This window comes from Aulonocara sp. 'chitande type north' Nkhata Bay, linkage group LG13 (assembly GCF_057382095.1).
Source record: "Aulonocara sp. 'chitande type north' Nkhata Bay isolate Kocher_YH1m ecotype deep benthic linkage group LG13, A_spYH_male_GT1.1, whole genome shotgun sequence".
NCBI lineage: Eukaryota > Metazoa > Chordata > Actinopteri > Cichliformes > Cichlidae > Aulonocara > Aulonocara sp. 'chitande type north' Nkhata Bay.
Genome location: NC_141356.1, coordinates 29,413,809 through 29,428,371, shown reverse-complemented (window position 1 = coordinate 29,428,371; position 14,563 = coordinate 29,413,809). Strand labels below are relative to the sequence as shown.

Genomic DNA, 14,563 nt, shown 5'->3' with positions numbered 1-14,563 from the left:
ACACATATCCCTCGCTATTTACGCTACCACATTTTAAAAAAGCATGTTGAAATAGTAAACTGGCTACCACCCCACCCCCCAAAACAAAAGAACAATAATTAACACAGAAACAGCATCAGGTTTGTGAATAAAGTTTTATTGAAAAGAAGTGTAAGTGCAGAATATACAAGGAAGTCACGCACTGAATAACATTTATTGCACACGTGTAAGGCAGATGCCATTAATCAGTGTAAATGAAAGAAGCTGCAAAGAAGGCTGTAAAGTATAACCTCTGATGCCTGGTAACCACCCCCCCACTCCCCCTTACACTCCCCCAACAACAGGAACATCACCGCGCCTGTTCTCTGTCATCCCATCAGCACGTCAGCTGATAACAGGACTGCAATATGTGTGTTTTTACATAGACATGAGGCTTTCATTCGCTTTTTCAGTTAAAAGGCAACAGTTGTTTTGGTGTCTCCCCCCCAACAACAACAAATCTAATCATGTAGTTGTGGTAAACCAAGACTGAGGTAGGTGTTCAAACAAAGAACAAACATTGAAGTCACACGGCACAACATGAGCTTATAAAAGAGCAGAGATCAGTTTCACTGAGACCAGCAGGCAGACATTTTTAATCCTAGGGACCACGCTGAGAGTCTGCTACATATTACATCTCATTACAGGCTTTTCTTACAAGATTAGATCACATGTGGCAACCGGATCGACTTACATTACTGGGGAGAATATGCAAAAAAAAAGAAGGAAAAAAGAAAGAAACACGTGCACGTATGAAAGCGGTGTTATTGTTTTAGGACGCTTCAACCTTCAATGACTCCGTCCACGAGTTTGCTTTCATCTGACATTTTCCACTTAGAACAATTGGAGTAATATGAATGGCTTCAAATTTCTAGTGAAGTGAGCTGTGTCATCAGCAGCCAATTTGTGTCCTCCCTACTTATTATGCTGTTTAGCTAAACTGAAGCCACAAACTGGTGCACATTAATATCAATTGAAGCTAAATTCAATATATGGAGGGAGGTGCTTTCATCAGCACGCTGAAAAAGTTTAGGTCACATTAGTTTGCTGATGCTGTCTCATTTGAATCTCATCAAGGTCAGTGTTATTGTCTCTGACGGGAACCCATTAAAACCGAATATGAAAATTACTTTGATGAAAAGACAGGAGCCCCTAGAAGGAGGGGATTTTATGTGGCCTACAAAAGCAAAGAATAATAGTTTCCGATTCACATTACAAAAGCAATGAAATACATGTCCAGCAGGGGGCTCTTTCAACTCACAAATGAAGTTTGTGGCAAGCGTTTGATTCAGTACTCCTCTAAAATCAAACCCACCCAGTCTGATAAAATTTAGCAGAGATAAAACCAAGCTGGCATGCTGAGAAAAATGTAAAAAAAAAAAGGGGGAAAAAATCTGTAAGATGTGAGTTAAAATTTACATGTATAAGAGAAGAATAATGACTGTGAAGTACAAAGGGAAAAAAGTGCCAAACAGCAGATGTTAAAGGAGAGACAGAAAGAACCGAGCTCTTAATGTCACAAAATTTCAGATACACACACAGAACGTTTCAAACATGAATCACAGCAGGACTCTTTAAAAGTCCAATTAAAGCCTTTGCATCAAGCTCGAATTAAACAGAGCTCAAAATGAAAACCTGAGGAAACCAATATACACTACAGGCTAATTATCTTTTTCTTCTACACAAAAAAGTTATTGTTTAGTGAGATTATAAAGTTTGAAAGAACAAAAACTTTTTAAAGAAGTGAATAAACTAAAATCCAATGTGTAAATGCTGGATTTTAAAAAAAATTCCTTTGTCATCTTTAGCGTACTTAAGTTCTTAAAATGTGTGTTTCTGCACAAGATCTACACTACAGTTACACGGCCTGTTTAGATAAAATGCACAGGCTTCAAAGGTTTCAGAAAATTCATAGCACATAAATAAATCCAGTCTCAAAGCTCCCTGAAACCCAACTGTTAAAAACACCACGGTGCGATTACGAGAAAGTTCAAGTACATGAAAAGTTTGATGCGTCTGTTAGCTGTAGTGTAGTATTCTGATCTCCTTTGTGTTTGTGAAAATCAAAAATATACATAAAAACCAGAGGAATTGTCATACACGACACCTTGTAAACAATATGTGTTAATAATTTGCAGCACTGTGTGACAGGTGAGAACCTTAACGTGTTGTTACAATGACAAAAAATGGATGAAAATGATGTTTTCAGGTCCCTTAACGCACCCCATTACACAAGAAAAATGAAAAGGAAAAACAAAAATGTAAAATACACAATATTTACAGATTAACTCCACAGTAAAGCTAAATGAAGGGTCACGCTACAATCACTGAACACAAACGCCATTTAAATTACATTCATTTCATGTGGAGAAAAATGATGTAAAAGGCTAAAAAAAGAAGCTCCAGACAAACAGTGTCACTGAGCTGTTTGTTGGTTTTGTCTTACGACGAGCGCTCAGTTAACAACTCGTGACTTGCAGAAAACTGGAAGACACGTTAACCGACAATTATACGGCAGCTTCTTTTAAAAGTGATCATTGTACACGACGCAAACGTGTCACCAGAGACTCCATCGGGATTACAGGTAATCCGAAAATCCACTTTCTAGTAACAACGTCACTCAATATTCATGCTACATTTCCTACATTCATTGTGACCATTTTGAAAATACATTCTTGCAGAATGCGGCTTAAAATAAATAATTTCTATATCAGACACGTCGGCTGCACTTTGGTTACATAAGGCGCTTCATAAATCTGCTATTTTCTCACACCTCCACGTACAATAAGTACATTCGCTCAGCTAATCTGTTCCTCAAACGCACAGAAACTCGTGCAAACACGCACGAGAACACAGAAACATGAGATGTACCTTCGGTCGGCACAACAGCTTATCTGAGTGCGAACAGAAGAGTGCATAGACATGCCCATTAAAGAGGCAAATGCATAATTAAGATGGTGTTTTTTTTCAGACAGGAGTCATTTCATGGTCGTGAAAGACATGAGAGTTGACAAGGAATGCATCACGTCACAGTAGAGGATATGAAATTTAAAAAAAGGAAAATAACTTAAAAGTACTGCATTGCAAAGAGATTTCAGCTGTATTCAAAACAAACCCAACAGCAATCCCAGAAAAACAAAACCCAGACAGCATCTGAGTGTTTTAGTAAAGTGAAAAAAAGAAAGAGGTCAGCGGTGAGTCTCTCCGACTTCCCCTGCTGTGTGGCTGCAGCACTGAGCTCAGAGCCGGATGGCTGTCTTCGTAATAGCTCAAACCCCTCTGCTGGGCTCACAAAGATGGAAGAAGACAGTTGCTGGGGTCGCAAGTACCGGGGGGTCCACGGGGCCCTGGAGAGCCAGGTGGGCCACGAGAAGAGATCCCAGGTGGGCCTTCACAGAGAATTAGAGTGCATTAATTACGGCACCAGGCTGCACTTTATCATCATTCAGAAGAGCTTTCAATTAGTGATAAAGCAGGCACATGTTCCCCTCACAAACACTCACAGCCATTCACTGTCCATACAGGCGAGCTGTATAGAATCACAAATGGAGGGTAGCCAGCTGTGAACATTATAGTGCTTCTGCTACATTTAGATCATCGCCTGGAAGTCCCGCTCTCACCACTCACACGGACCTCGAAATTGCACGGAGTATTAAAAGTATACTATCTCCAAGTAAAGAAAGCTACACGAGTTCAAAATTAGCAGTGTGGTAAGATAAATTCGTTGTACAAACACATGTACAAATAGGTTTATTAATGTTAAAACAAAGACAAAGAAACCCCTTCCATTCACAGAGCAATCTGCTTTGTAAGTATTTCCAGCCGCCAGCTTTAACCACCAAGATAAATCACTATTCTCAAGCCATTTCTTGTTAAAGTTGCATTTTCCCCATTTCCTTCGACTAACGAGCGGGCTGGCTAGCAGGACCTTTTTCTTTATTATCGTGAATGTATTGCAAGTCCTAAATTGAACTCACCACTGGAAATAAGCATCGGGGAATTGTGTATTCTTATTTTACTTAAAAGCAAATTACAAGCAAAAAGGTTAGCCAGTGTATCCAGGGTAGTGTTACCTTTGTACACATGTTTAGAAGAATTAAAACAAGAACCAGGCAGATTTTTACCTTTGGTTTGTTAGCAGATCTGCTCCATTTATATTCACTAATGTATACTTTTTTTTTTTTTTAAACCAGCAGTGTCTTTGAAATCAAGTGTCAAGCAGACGACAATTCCTATTGAGAATTATTCATCAGCATTTCAAAGCACAAGAGATAAAACTTCCTGCTTAGTTAATTTAGTCAATATTTGATCAGAAAATGACTCAGCCATTCTAAGGTTTGCTGCTTCCAGTTTCTCAAAGCGTGAAAGACTAATTGCAAGGCTAATTAAAAATAAAAAACAAATATTAGGTGCAGCTTCTACACGGTCTTTTTATTTTAGAACATTTGAAATTGCATTTAATTTGTTTAGTTTTAAAATCAATTAAAAAAAAATCAGTCTGTAATTACAGTCGCAGTTCTTCTTCTTCTTCTTTACTTTCATTTAATTGAGAAATGCTCCTCTGATGTAATGCAAAGTGGGACTGCAGTGAGTATCAATAGATCACTATATAGCTGCATTGGAGGATCATTCAGAACTGAGGACATCTCATTTACAATTAATGAATTCTCCGGTTTCTCTGTAATGAGAATGGAGGAGAGAGGAAGAACACATCCTCGCTGTCTGATATGGTGAGGTCATCGCGGCCGATGAGACATTAGTATCTCATGTTACTTAGCAACAGCTTGCTGAAGTGTCAAAGCGGTCTGCATTGCTTCATGGTCTCTCGTATATTGTTCATATACGAAAACAACACCAAGAATAACACCTTCTTTCTCAGAAAGCCTGCAAAAAAAAAGACAAGAGACAAAAACAAAAACAAGCCCTCCACTGCAGTCCTGCCACAGGAGTGTCCATTACATCAGTCAACCCATTCACAGCTCGAGGGAGCCTTGCCTCCACTATAGTTTGTACAAAGAGAATTGCAGGTACTGCCTTGTCCTTTACCTCCCTGCAAAAACACAACTTGCCCTTTCCATCAGAGCCACATCCATCTACTGCTTAAGTGCTCAGACAAACTATCCACAGTATCGTGGCGGTGGAAAGATACAGGAAAAAAAACCCTAATCATCTAAAGTACCTTATGTTCCAGTTTGTTAATTCTCTTTGTTAATACAACAAGTTTAAGTGGCTTTGTACAGCTGATAGCTTTACCCTGCTAATTTGGCACAATTCAGAACTAATGCACTCCAACGGCAGCACCTTCAGGTCTAATTACCATCAGAGCACATCAGGGAACGAACACGTGGAGGCAAAGATAGCAACTACAGTATGAGGTCACTTCTCAAAAAGAAAAACCCAACAACTTGAAAATACTGATTAATTAGAAGTGCCTTGATTCATCGACCTGTGGAGCCTGCCAGACAGATTTCTTACCCTTTATTTTATGTATTTATTATATTATAACTGATAAATCAAAGCTGTGCAAATTTCATTTACGTGACTCACATATCCCAGTCTGAGTCTGAGGGGAACCTGCTCTATGTACGGCTAGTGTCAAGAATACCACCAGGAAAACCAGAGGAGTGGGCCAGCTCGTTGATAGCACTTAGTTTAAGCACTTTCAAGGTCTTCCTGAGACGTGACTACAGCTTAACTCTAACCCCCAACCAGTTGAGCTGCAGGTGCTTCTTATAACTGTGTGCCTACAGAGATGATGTCTTTCAAAAGCTGTGATTTGTCCTCTCCAGTGGAGCTACAGCCAAGATATCTTTCCCCTGCACATGCATTATGTGCATACATACACTCCTACAGTCACAGGCTGAAAATCAGCAAGTTAACCCCACTCCTCATCTTCCATCAAGATATGGTGAGGTTTGGGTTTTTTTTTAGTTATTTTGCACGACAAAGGACATGCTGACATCTTGGTTTGTCTCCTTTTGTTCACGACAACACCAAGCAGTTCATTTTATAGAGCGGAAGTCATTTTCTTTCACCGCCAAATTCATCCTCTATTGGGGTCCTATTTATGTCGCAGGAGCACAGGGTTTTTTGAGAACATAATGCAATCTAGAAGCCAAGTTGACTCTAACATGCTGAGAAACCAAATGAAGGCTGAAATAGAATTAAAGGCTGGAGACTTGACTCAGCCCTGGCGCATTTCTTTCCTTCTTGGGGGCAGCTAAAAAAGCCTGATAAATAATGGCGAAAGGAGGGGTGGTCAATGTAATGGTTATTCTTCCTGATCATTTTAATACCTGCTGTATAATTAAAACACGAGGAGGGCAATTTTCAGAAGTGCCCTTATACATAGGTGCAAATAGCATAGTTTCTGCCATTTTATTAGTATATGACTGATGGTTAGTGAGAGTTTTCAATTAAAACACTTTCTTATTTGAACATTTTAAAAACGCAGGACTGTGTCAAAAGAGGCAATCAGTATATGATGAGCTATGCTAAATCCAGTTGCTGACTGTGGCTTGAAACAATGTTGATAGAGGTGAGGGGGAACAAAAACAGTAACTCTGCAGTCCATAAAACTAAAACAATGAGCTTAAAGACAGTAAAATGCTCCATAGAACTGAGGAGAACAGCAGAGATGGGTGGTAATTCTCTGCATGTTCAGCACTTTAATTGACCCTTTTGACTTTACGCATTGTTCTTTGTTTCAGAGTTGCTGTAAAACTGCTGGTGATGGTGTAAGGTATTATATAGATAAAGTCTCCAATGTAAAAAAAAAAAAAAAAAAGCCAAGATGCCTGCTGGATTTAGAAAGCCTGGAAACTATTGCTCATGAACACTTAAAAAAATGACCAGAAAGACTCATTGGAAGCAAAATACTAACAAATGAGGGGTGGATAAAGAATTTTGCACAGCATATCAAATTAAACACTCAAACTAAAACGGCTCTACTCATAAGGTGTTCTTACCTGGTGGCCCCGTGGGTCCTGGATCTCCTGGTAACCCCAGTCCAAGCTGGCCTCGCTCTCCTTTCTGACCCCTGATTCCTGTGGACACAAACACACACACAACATTGTGGCTGAGAAAACAAATACTACAAACTTAAAGCAGTCCTGTTGTGGTGCCATCTCTACACAGTTTGAATTACAGTTAGTAAGATTAGTACAAATGCCAAAGCACGACAAAGTGTCAAAATGAGGACACACTTGTGGAACTTTTTTATTTGTCAACGGACTCCTAATAACACTGCACAGCTTCTCGATTATGTATAATCAGGATGACAGCAGTGTCAGGTATCAAGTATGCACTTATTTTGAGAGATGCACCCTTAGTAGGTGAAGTGGAAACAGACAACTGCATTGTGGATTTGTGCAGCTTTCTAACAACAGCACACATCACATCTTTGACGATTTCAAAACAGAGACAAGAGGCTTTTAACAATCAGAGATCAGACACGTGGGTCACTAAAGGCATTCAGAGAGTGGAAAGGTAGGCCAAGTCAAAGGATCGCAAACAATCGTGGCTATTCATGACAGACGCTTTACTCTGATGCTCATTATGTTCACTCTGTCCTATGCTGGAGACTGGCTGCTGCCTGAGTACCTCCAAGAAAGAACACAAACTGTGAGCATGCTCAGTGTGTCAAAAGAGAATTCAAAGCATTCGCGCATCTTCAAGTCAGACCAGGCAGGCGGTTGCTTTTAACTGTATGCAAACAATCATATTATTCAAGGGCTTTTTCACTGCATGCAAAAACCAGTACGTCTACAGTTCAAAACAGCAGCATACCAAGTAAGAATTTGAGAGGCTGCAAAAAATATTTCCCCACGAGGCACTTAAAGTAATGGAGTCTCACAACCAGTGGCTGCATGGAGTGCATCAGAAACATTGACAGGAGTATCAAGCATTTCACTGCTTGGCCCAAAGGGGAAACGCTCCAACGCTTACATGTCAGAGAAAATCTCAGAAAAAAGGCTTATGAATGCTCCAAAACTGAATCTCAAAGAAATAAAAAAAGGGGGGCTATCCACACATTGCCACAATAATGAGACTTCTTTCAACACTCACAGAGCCCGGGGCATTCATTCAGGCAGGAGACGTTCCATGGAGAAAAGTGCACTGTACCTTGAGCAAAAAAAATAAATAAAAAATTTCTGAATAGCACACAGGGCAATAAGCTTGGGGGCCACGGTGGATTGGTGCAGTCTGATAAATCGAAAAATGCCACACTGCGTACTTAGTTGAAAACAAATTGTGTCTTGGGGCACTAATGGACAAAGTAAGTTAACAAAATATAATACTGGCAAACAGTGGTTTTTCATGCTTCATTGAACCTGCACCTGTTGTACGCTGTTGTATACAATATTAAAAGACACATCTACTTAATCGTACCGTGTCTTACAAAAAAGAAAGAAAAAAAAACAACTTTCTTTCTATTTACTGATATGTCCATCTCACAGGAAGAACAGAGCAGCTTTCAAACAGAGTTTACAGACATGTTTGTTTCACTCAGTATAAATGTTACACAGAATGCATTGAAATACAAAACAAATGTTAAAACAAGAACACAAAAAAAGAAGCAAAATTGATGAAATATGCACTTGAGCACAATGGCTTTCATCAAAGAGAAACTTTCTGAAGATCCCAAAAGTGAACGATAAATCACAAATGAGCACTTAATTACAACAAAGTAGGAAATAAAGAAATGGTGTTCTCCAGCATGAGCCCCTATGGGCGTTCTCTTAACAGCTTGAGACTTTCACCCATGTGAAATCACACCAAAGACAGAAGAAAGGAAGAAAAGAAAAAACTGTGAACTCAACAGAGGGGTTATTTTTCTCCATAAACAATTCATTTCGGCATATTGGAGAAGAAGTCAAATTGGATATTCCAGAGGAGCACAGTCTCCAGCGGAGGATGACGAGAAATAATGAGGAAATATTACCCCAAACTCTCAAGGCCCAAGTCAACAAAGAAAAAAAAATTAAGAAGTTGTTGAATTTCTGAATTATCAAGGGAAATAACTTTCCTCTTTGCTTTCAATAAATATTTATTGCAAAGCTGCATTAAAGATCACCTATAAAACACTTTTTTTTGGAAGCGTAAAAAAACAAAACAAGCAAAATAAAGTCCAAGACATGTGTAAACGCCAGTGGCATTAACGCACAAATATTTAGAGTTGAGTAGCTGGCTAATTTGGAGACATTCGTGAATGAAAGCAGCCCTTTATATCATAGCAGTGGGTTAAAATGTAAATGGTCTTGAATAATGTGAGGTAGATAACAAAGCTCAAAGAGAACGGCCAATGCAGCGGTGCTTTTGATCTGCACCAACACAATCAAATCACTCCTCTTTAAAAGTCACGATACCATAGTTCTGCTGCGGACACAGTACAAATCTAAGCAAGTCTGAGGTACAAAGCCTGCACCGGCAAACCATTAGTGTTGTATGAGCAGTCAGAAATTTGTATTAGTTTGATAAAAGAATGTCAACCCTCTTTCCTGACTACGCTCCTTTTGCATTTTAGGGGCTTTCTTTCCTGGAGTGAGGTATCAATACTGAGGTTCTTTCCTGTCCACATTGATAACACTTTCTCTTTTTCACAGCCAATTCTTCGTTTGTCTTCATATTTCCCAGAGAGCCGCTGTGCACCACACTCCCGGCCTTTCCTCTGCTCCCCGCCCCTCAGTCTGCATTGATATATGGGTCTATGCAAGAGAGAAATACCCATGAATCCGCACAAAGTGCAAGTGTAAGCCCGACTCTAATCCAGCCAGTCTCCAACATTTCAAATCAACATCACAAAAACACGAGATGCCAACCAACAGGGTGCATCTCACAAAAATGTGACGCTTTCCTCTCTAAAATATAATTGGCTAAATGTATGGTTCGGTAAACCACACGGTGTGTTTGCTGAAGTAATTATAGGAGTACATATATAATTTCTTTTCATTAAATAAATTAAAGTTAATCATGTTTCATTAACAGCAATCAGGTTTTACAAGTGTTATTTCTATTCATTCATTCATATTTAAATTATAGTATTTTTCCAGCAGTGGCATTAAGGTGCAGCCGTTCCGCCTGCCATCCTACCAGGAGGTCCACGCTCTCCTGGTGAGCCCGGTAATCCATCCTTTCCAGGAGGTCCAGGAGGTCCTTGGATCTGCGACGCTAAGATGCCTGCAGGTGTCTTCTGTAGCCCGCTGTTGCTAGAAAGCTTCTCTGTGAAGCAAGAGAAGAATGCTTAGAGGTAACACAACACAAAAAATAAAAGTACTCCAAACTAATTAAAATAAACTCAGTTTTTTTGTTTTTTTACCTTCAAAAATCCTCGATACTTCATTTCGGATAAACATCCGGAGTTCCTCTGTAAAGCTGGAGTCATCCTGTGAGCGGAAATAGCGATAAAGCACTATTTTAACACTTAACAAGAGAAACTAAAGCAATTAAGGGACAATAAAAATAAAAAGATACAAGTAAAAATGATAATTAAGTGGATATCTGGAACTAGAGATGGCACGATACCACTTTTTTATGTCCGATACCGATACCGATATCATAAATTTGGATATCTGCCGATACCGATATGAATCCGATATAGTGTTTTTTAATCAACAAAACTGTTTTTTAAATATCTTGCTGCATTTTGTATAAGTTCATACTCAAGTTTAAAACAACAACTACACTAAAGCTATTCTGTTATACCTGTATCCAAAAAAAATATTTATAGTTCAGCAATACTGATCAATCTAATAAACTTAAACCTACACCATCCTCCCTATTCTGGTATTTTAAAGAGTACTTAGCATAAATATTAAGCAACCTAACTAATAGGGTTCCAACTCCCAGCAACAACAAAAATAAATAAATAAAAAATAGGGAACCACCCCTCACGCTCCACCTCATGATGCTTAATCGACGTAATCAACCTTAATTTGATGCAGTGTGGAAAAAAAAAATGCACAGAAATCAATTATTTTTCAAGAAATATTAAATAGATTCAACATCTTTCTTCAACAAAATTGCAGACTGCACAGATGGTACCTTCACAAAGGAAAAAGTACTATAGCTTACTAGGATTAGACTTAATAGTTACTATATACAGTAATGGACTTCTATTCATTTTGCATCAAATTAAAACTTTGGCTGTCAGATAATTATTTATTAAAAGCTAGACATTTTAAATGAGAATAAGAAAGAAAAGTATGTCTTTGTGCCCCCTTTTCCCTGTTAATGCCCTATCGGCCCCCCTGGCTAAACTTTGCTAGATCCGCCCCTGCACAGTTACCAGCGTCAGCTACGTAGAAAAAGATCCTCGAGTAGAAAGTAATATTAAATAAATTCTAACAACAGCTGATCAAGCTTAAACGTGCTGCTGTTGTTCAGCCGCTGGTTTCCTCTTTCTGGTGCAAAGTGGGCCAAAAGCAAACAAGAGAGACGTACTCCCGACAGAAAAGCCGATCAGCTGATCGTTAAGCAGTTTCATGATTGAAGTAGCAGCAAGAAGTTTGTTAAGCTTAACGCAGGAATGCTTTACAAACATTCAGAGATGGACTTACACACTTGCTTTACTTCTCTCGGGATAACTTTGTCGGAGATGAAATGCGGGGTTGCTAGCGAAGCTCCAAATGCTATCCAGACCACCCACAGGTCCCGCATGCCACAGCCGCTCTATCACGTGATGCATACTGCTCCGACGTGCTAACGTTCTGAGGTGAGTTACGGCATGTTGCAAGTTTTGTGAGGTGCTTTCGTGATATTTAATGGATCGGATTACATTTTTTATTTTTCTCCGATATCCGATCCAGTAATTTAGGTCAGTATCGGACCGATACCGATACGTAATATCGGATCGGTCCATCTCTATCTGGAACATTTACTAAATAAAACATTTCTTCTACGCAGATTGTTCAAACCAAACTCGACAAAAAGCAGGGCAGAGTCATTCAGTTTAAATTCAGCTTTTAAAGCTTCCTCCTGACTTGAAAGCCTACCTTGCATTGCAGTTTAATATAACGTCTGAACCCAAACTCAGCAGGCGAATATTAAATTTGGTATTATAGCTTTAAAGTGGTGTTACTTTATTTCCAATTCTGAAGTAATGCACTGCCTATTTAGACTGAAAGTGCAACTTGTCACACTGGCTCTATTTGCCTCCATATGTATGGAAGGATAAAGAAATAATATACATGCATAGAGCACGTACGCACAGCGCACAGCACACGCTGTGTGAACCTTTCTCAGCTGGATTGTTGGTGCTTTTTTGTGCCGTACCAGTTAGGAAGCCAAACAATAGTATCCCTGGACCTCAAATCTTTGCATTCAGAACAGTTTTTCATCCCTGTGAGTGTTATATAACGGTTGCGGCTGCATATAGTAAGTGTAAAATGTCTGTGACAGATGGAGGTGTTTTCGCTGCTCTGCAGAGCTCCAGGCACGCCCACATATCTGTCTTTCTTTCGGTTTCCGTCTCACTCCCTCTCTGACCTTCTGTTGCGCCTAGATGATCAGGAGTGGGAAGCGCTGAGCAGAAAGAGAACAGCAAGTTCCCGTTGCACTGCCTTGTTTGATGTTTCATGCAGAAAGCTGTAGCTACACCATTTCCCCCCCAGTGTATGAGAACTGAGGTGGTAACTCAAAGGAACGAGTTGCCCGGTAAAGCTTTTTAATTATCTGGGAGGGTTGTCTTTGTTTACGGTGAAAATTTTCAACTCACCAGGAGGCTTTCACTCCCCAGGAGTCCTGGAGGGCCGGGATCACCTTTTTGCCCCTGGGTACCGATGGGTCCAATTTGGCCGGGCTCTCCTGGGCGACCCCTCTCGCCCTGAACGCCTCTTTCTCCAGGAATTCCTGGATCACCCTGTAGCATTAAAAAAAAAGTAGCAGCTCAGATATATCTCACCTGTGTATGATGTTGAGGCACCAAACATGTGAATGTGCTACAGCTACCACTCCTGGCTAGAAAAAGCTGCATCAGTGTCACTATAATCTTCAGGTCCCGCTGTAACTTTACATACTGTGCACAATGACCCATTTCTCCTAATGTGTCCAGTTAGTTACTGGTCCTGGGGTTCTGCTGCCAAACATAAAGCTAAAACCTCATTTTGCATCCTCTATTAAAGGCGTTTGCAACAGATTACTGTGGAAGTGTGACCAAGCTTTTGCAAACACAATAGCAAACTGCACTGAGCGTTAAATGCCTTTATCTAGCGCTTATGTGCTTGTGGGGATTAGTCATATTTGTGCTGAAGTGAAGACTTTCATTACTATTCATTACTATTCATCAAAATCTTTTTGTTGTGTGTTATAGTTGGAGTCACAAAAATAGCTTCCTTTTAAGAAAAGAGGAATGCTTACACGCTCTCCTTTGGATCCTCGTTCTCCTTGTCTACCTGTAGCTCCCTTAGAAAGGAAAAAGGAAAAAATATAGTTATATAGTTGAGGTCTTTGTTGAGGAGTAAGAAGAAAAAAAAGGCAGTGAAACAGTAAAAGGAAATTATTCTGACCCTGAAACTTTTTAGTAGCTGCACACAAAGCATTGATGTTTGGGATTGTGTAAGGGCGCGAGCAACACTCAGTCATTCTATTATGTTCATTTGGAATTTGTTCATTTGAATTTCTGTTAAATCCACTATAAGCGATGTTTGCAGAGGATTCTTATGAATTATTTGACTTTGAGGAATGCACGCTTTTCAGTTGACGCTGCACTGATTGCGTCTTACTCAGCTCAGGCATAATTCCTCCCCGTATAGTGTTTCACCTTCTGCAATGTCACGGATCCTCTGCATCACTCCTGGTTTGTATGATGAACGCCTTCCCACCAGCTGCCTCTACTGTACAGAGGAGCAGGGAGAAAATACCTGTCTCTGGTTTCGTGTCACAACATCTTGTGTCTTCCAGTCCCTCTCTGTCACTCCTCATTGCTTCCCTTTACTCTGCTCACAGAAATACATTTGGGAGCATCTTTGTATCAATTTCCTGCTGGATTACAGGAGCCATGCAAAAGACAATCTGGCATGATGTGGTTTTTGAAGCGGGCATCGCTTTGTGATGCCGTTCTCCCCTGCCTGCTTTAATCTGCAGTACTCTGTATTCCCCGCTGCCTGATGGGAGGCTTAAATCTATCATCTTGCCCACTGAAATGTGCTTCCCTGAGCATTACATTAAACCTCAAAGCAGTGTGCAAGGAATTTTGCTAAAGAAGGCAACTATACCATCTGCTAGATGGCACTGTTGCCCCACCAAAAAGTCGTGCCTATCTATAGAAAGGCTCTGTGTGATGCTGAGATTATGAACAAATGGAAGGAAAAAAAACAATAAAGTACTTGGGCTGTCATTAAGGTGTAAGGTGAAAAAAAAATTGTAAATCAGAGAAAAGCTGTAATAATCATAGTCAATCGAGTTTGGGTATTAGATTGTATAATGTGCAGTGAATGGCAATTCAAGCCCATACTGTGAGACCATTCTGTGTGATTATGTAGTAAACAGTGTAGATTTGATCAGGTACATAAAAGTAGACTTTTATGCATATTTATTTCCATTTTGG

The 14,563-nt window shown here is 39.8% G+C and overlaps 1 protein-coding gene across 1 annotated transcript in view; it reads right to left on the bottom strand.

Moving 5' to 3' along the window:
* Positions 1–306: 306 nt before the first annotated feature.
* The window catches only part of LOC147316344 (uncharacterized), a 101,507-nt gene continuing 87,250 nt past the window's right edge, over positions 307–14,563 (bottom strand). The window contains exons 49-54 of the mRNA XM_086259769.1: positions 13,375–13,419; positions 12,734–12,877; positions 10,337–10,403; positions 10,111–10,239; positions 6,987–7,064; positions 307–3,407 (exon numbers count right to left, since the gene is read on the bottom strand). Of these exons, the coding sequence (XP_086115895.1) occupies positions 3,307–3,407; positions 6,987–7,064; positions 10,111–10,239; positions 10,337–10,403; positions 12,734–12,877; positions 13,375–13,419 (564 nt within the window). The 3' untranslated portion in view covers positions 307–3,306. The remainder of the gene's footprint in view (positions 3,408–6,986; positions 7,065–10,110; positions 10,240–10,336; positions 10,404–12,733; positions 12,878–13,374; positions 13,420–14,563) is intronic.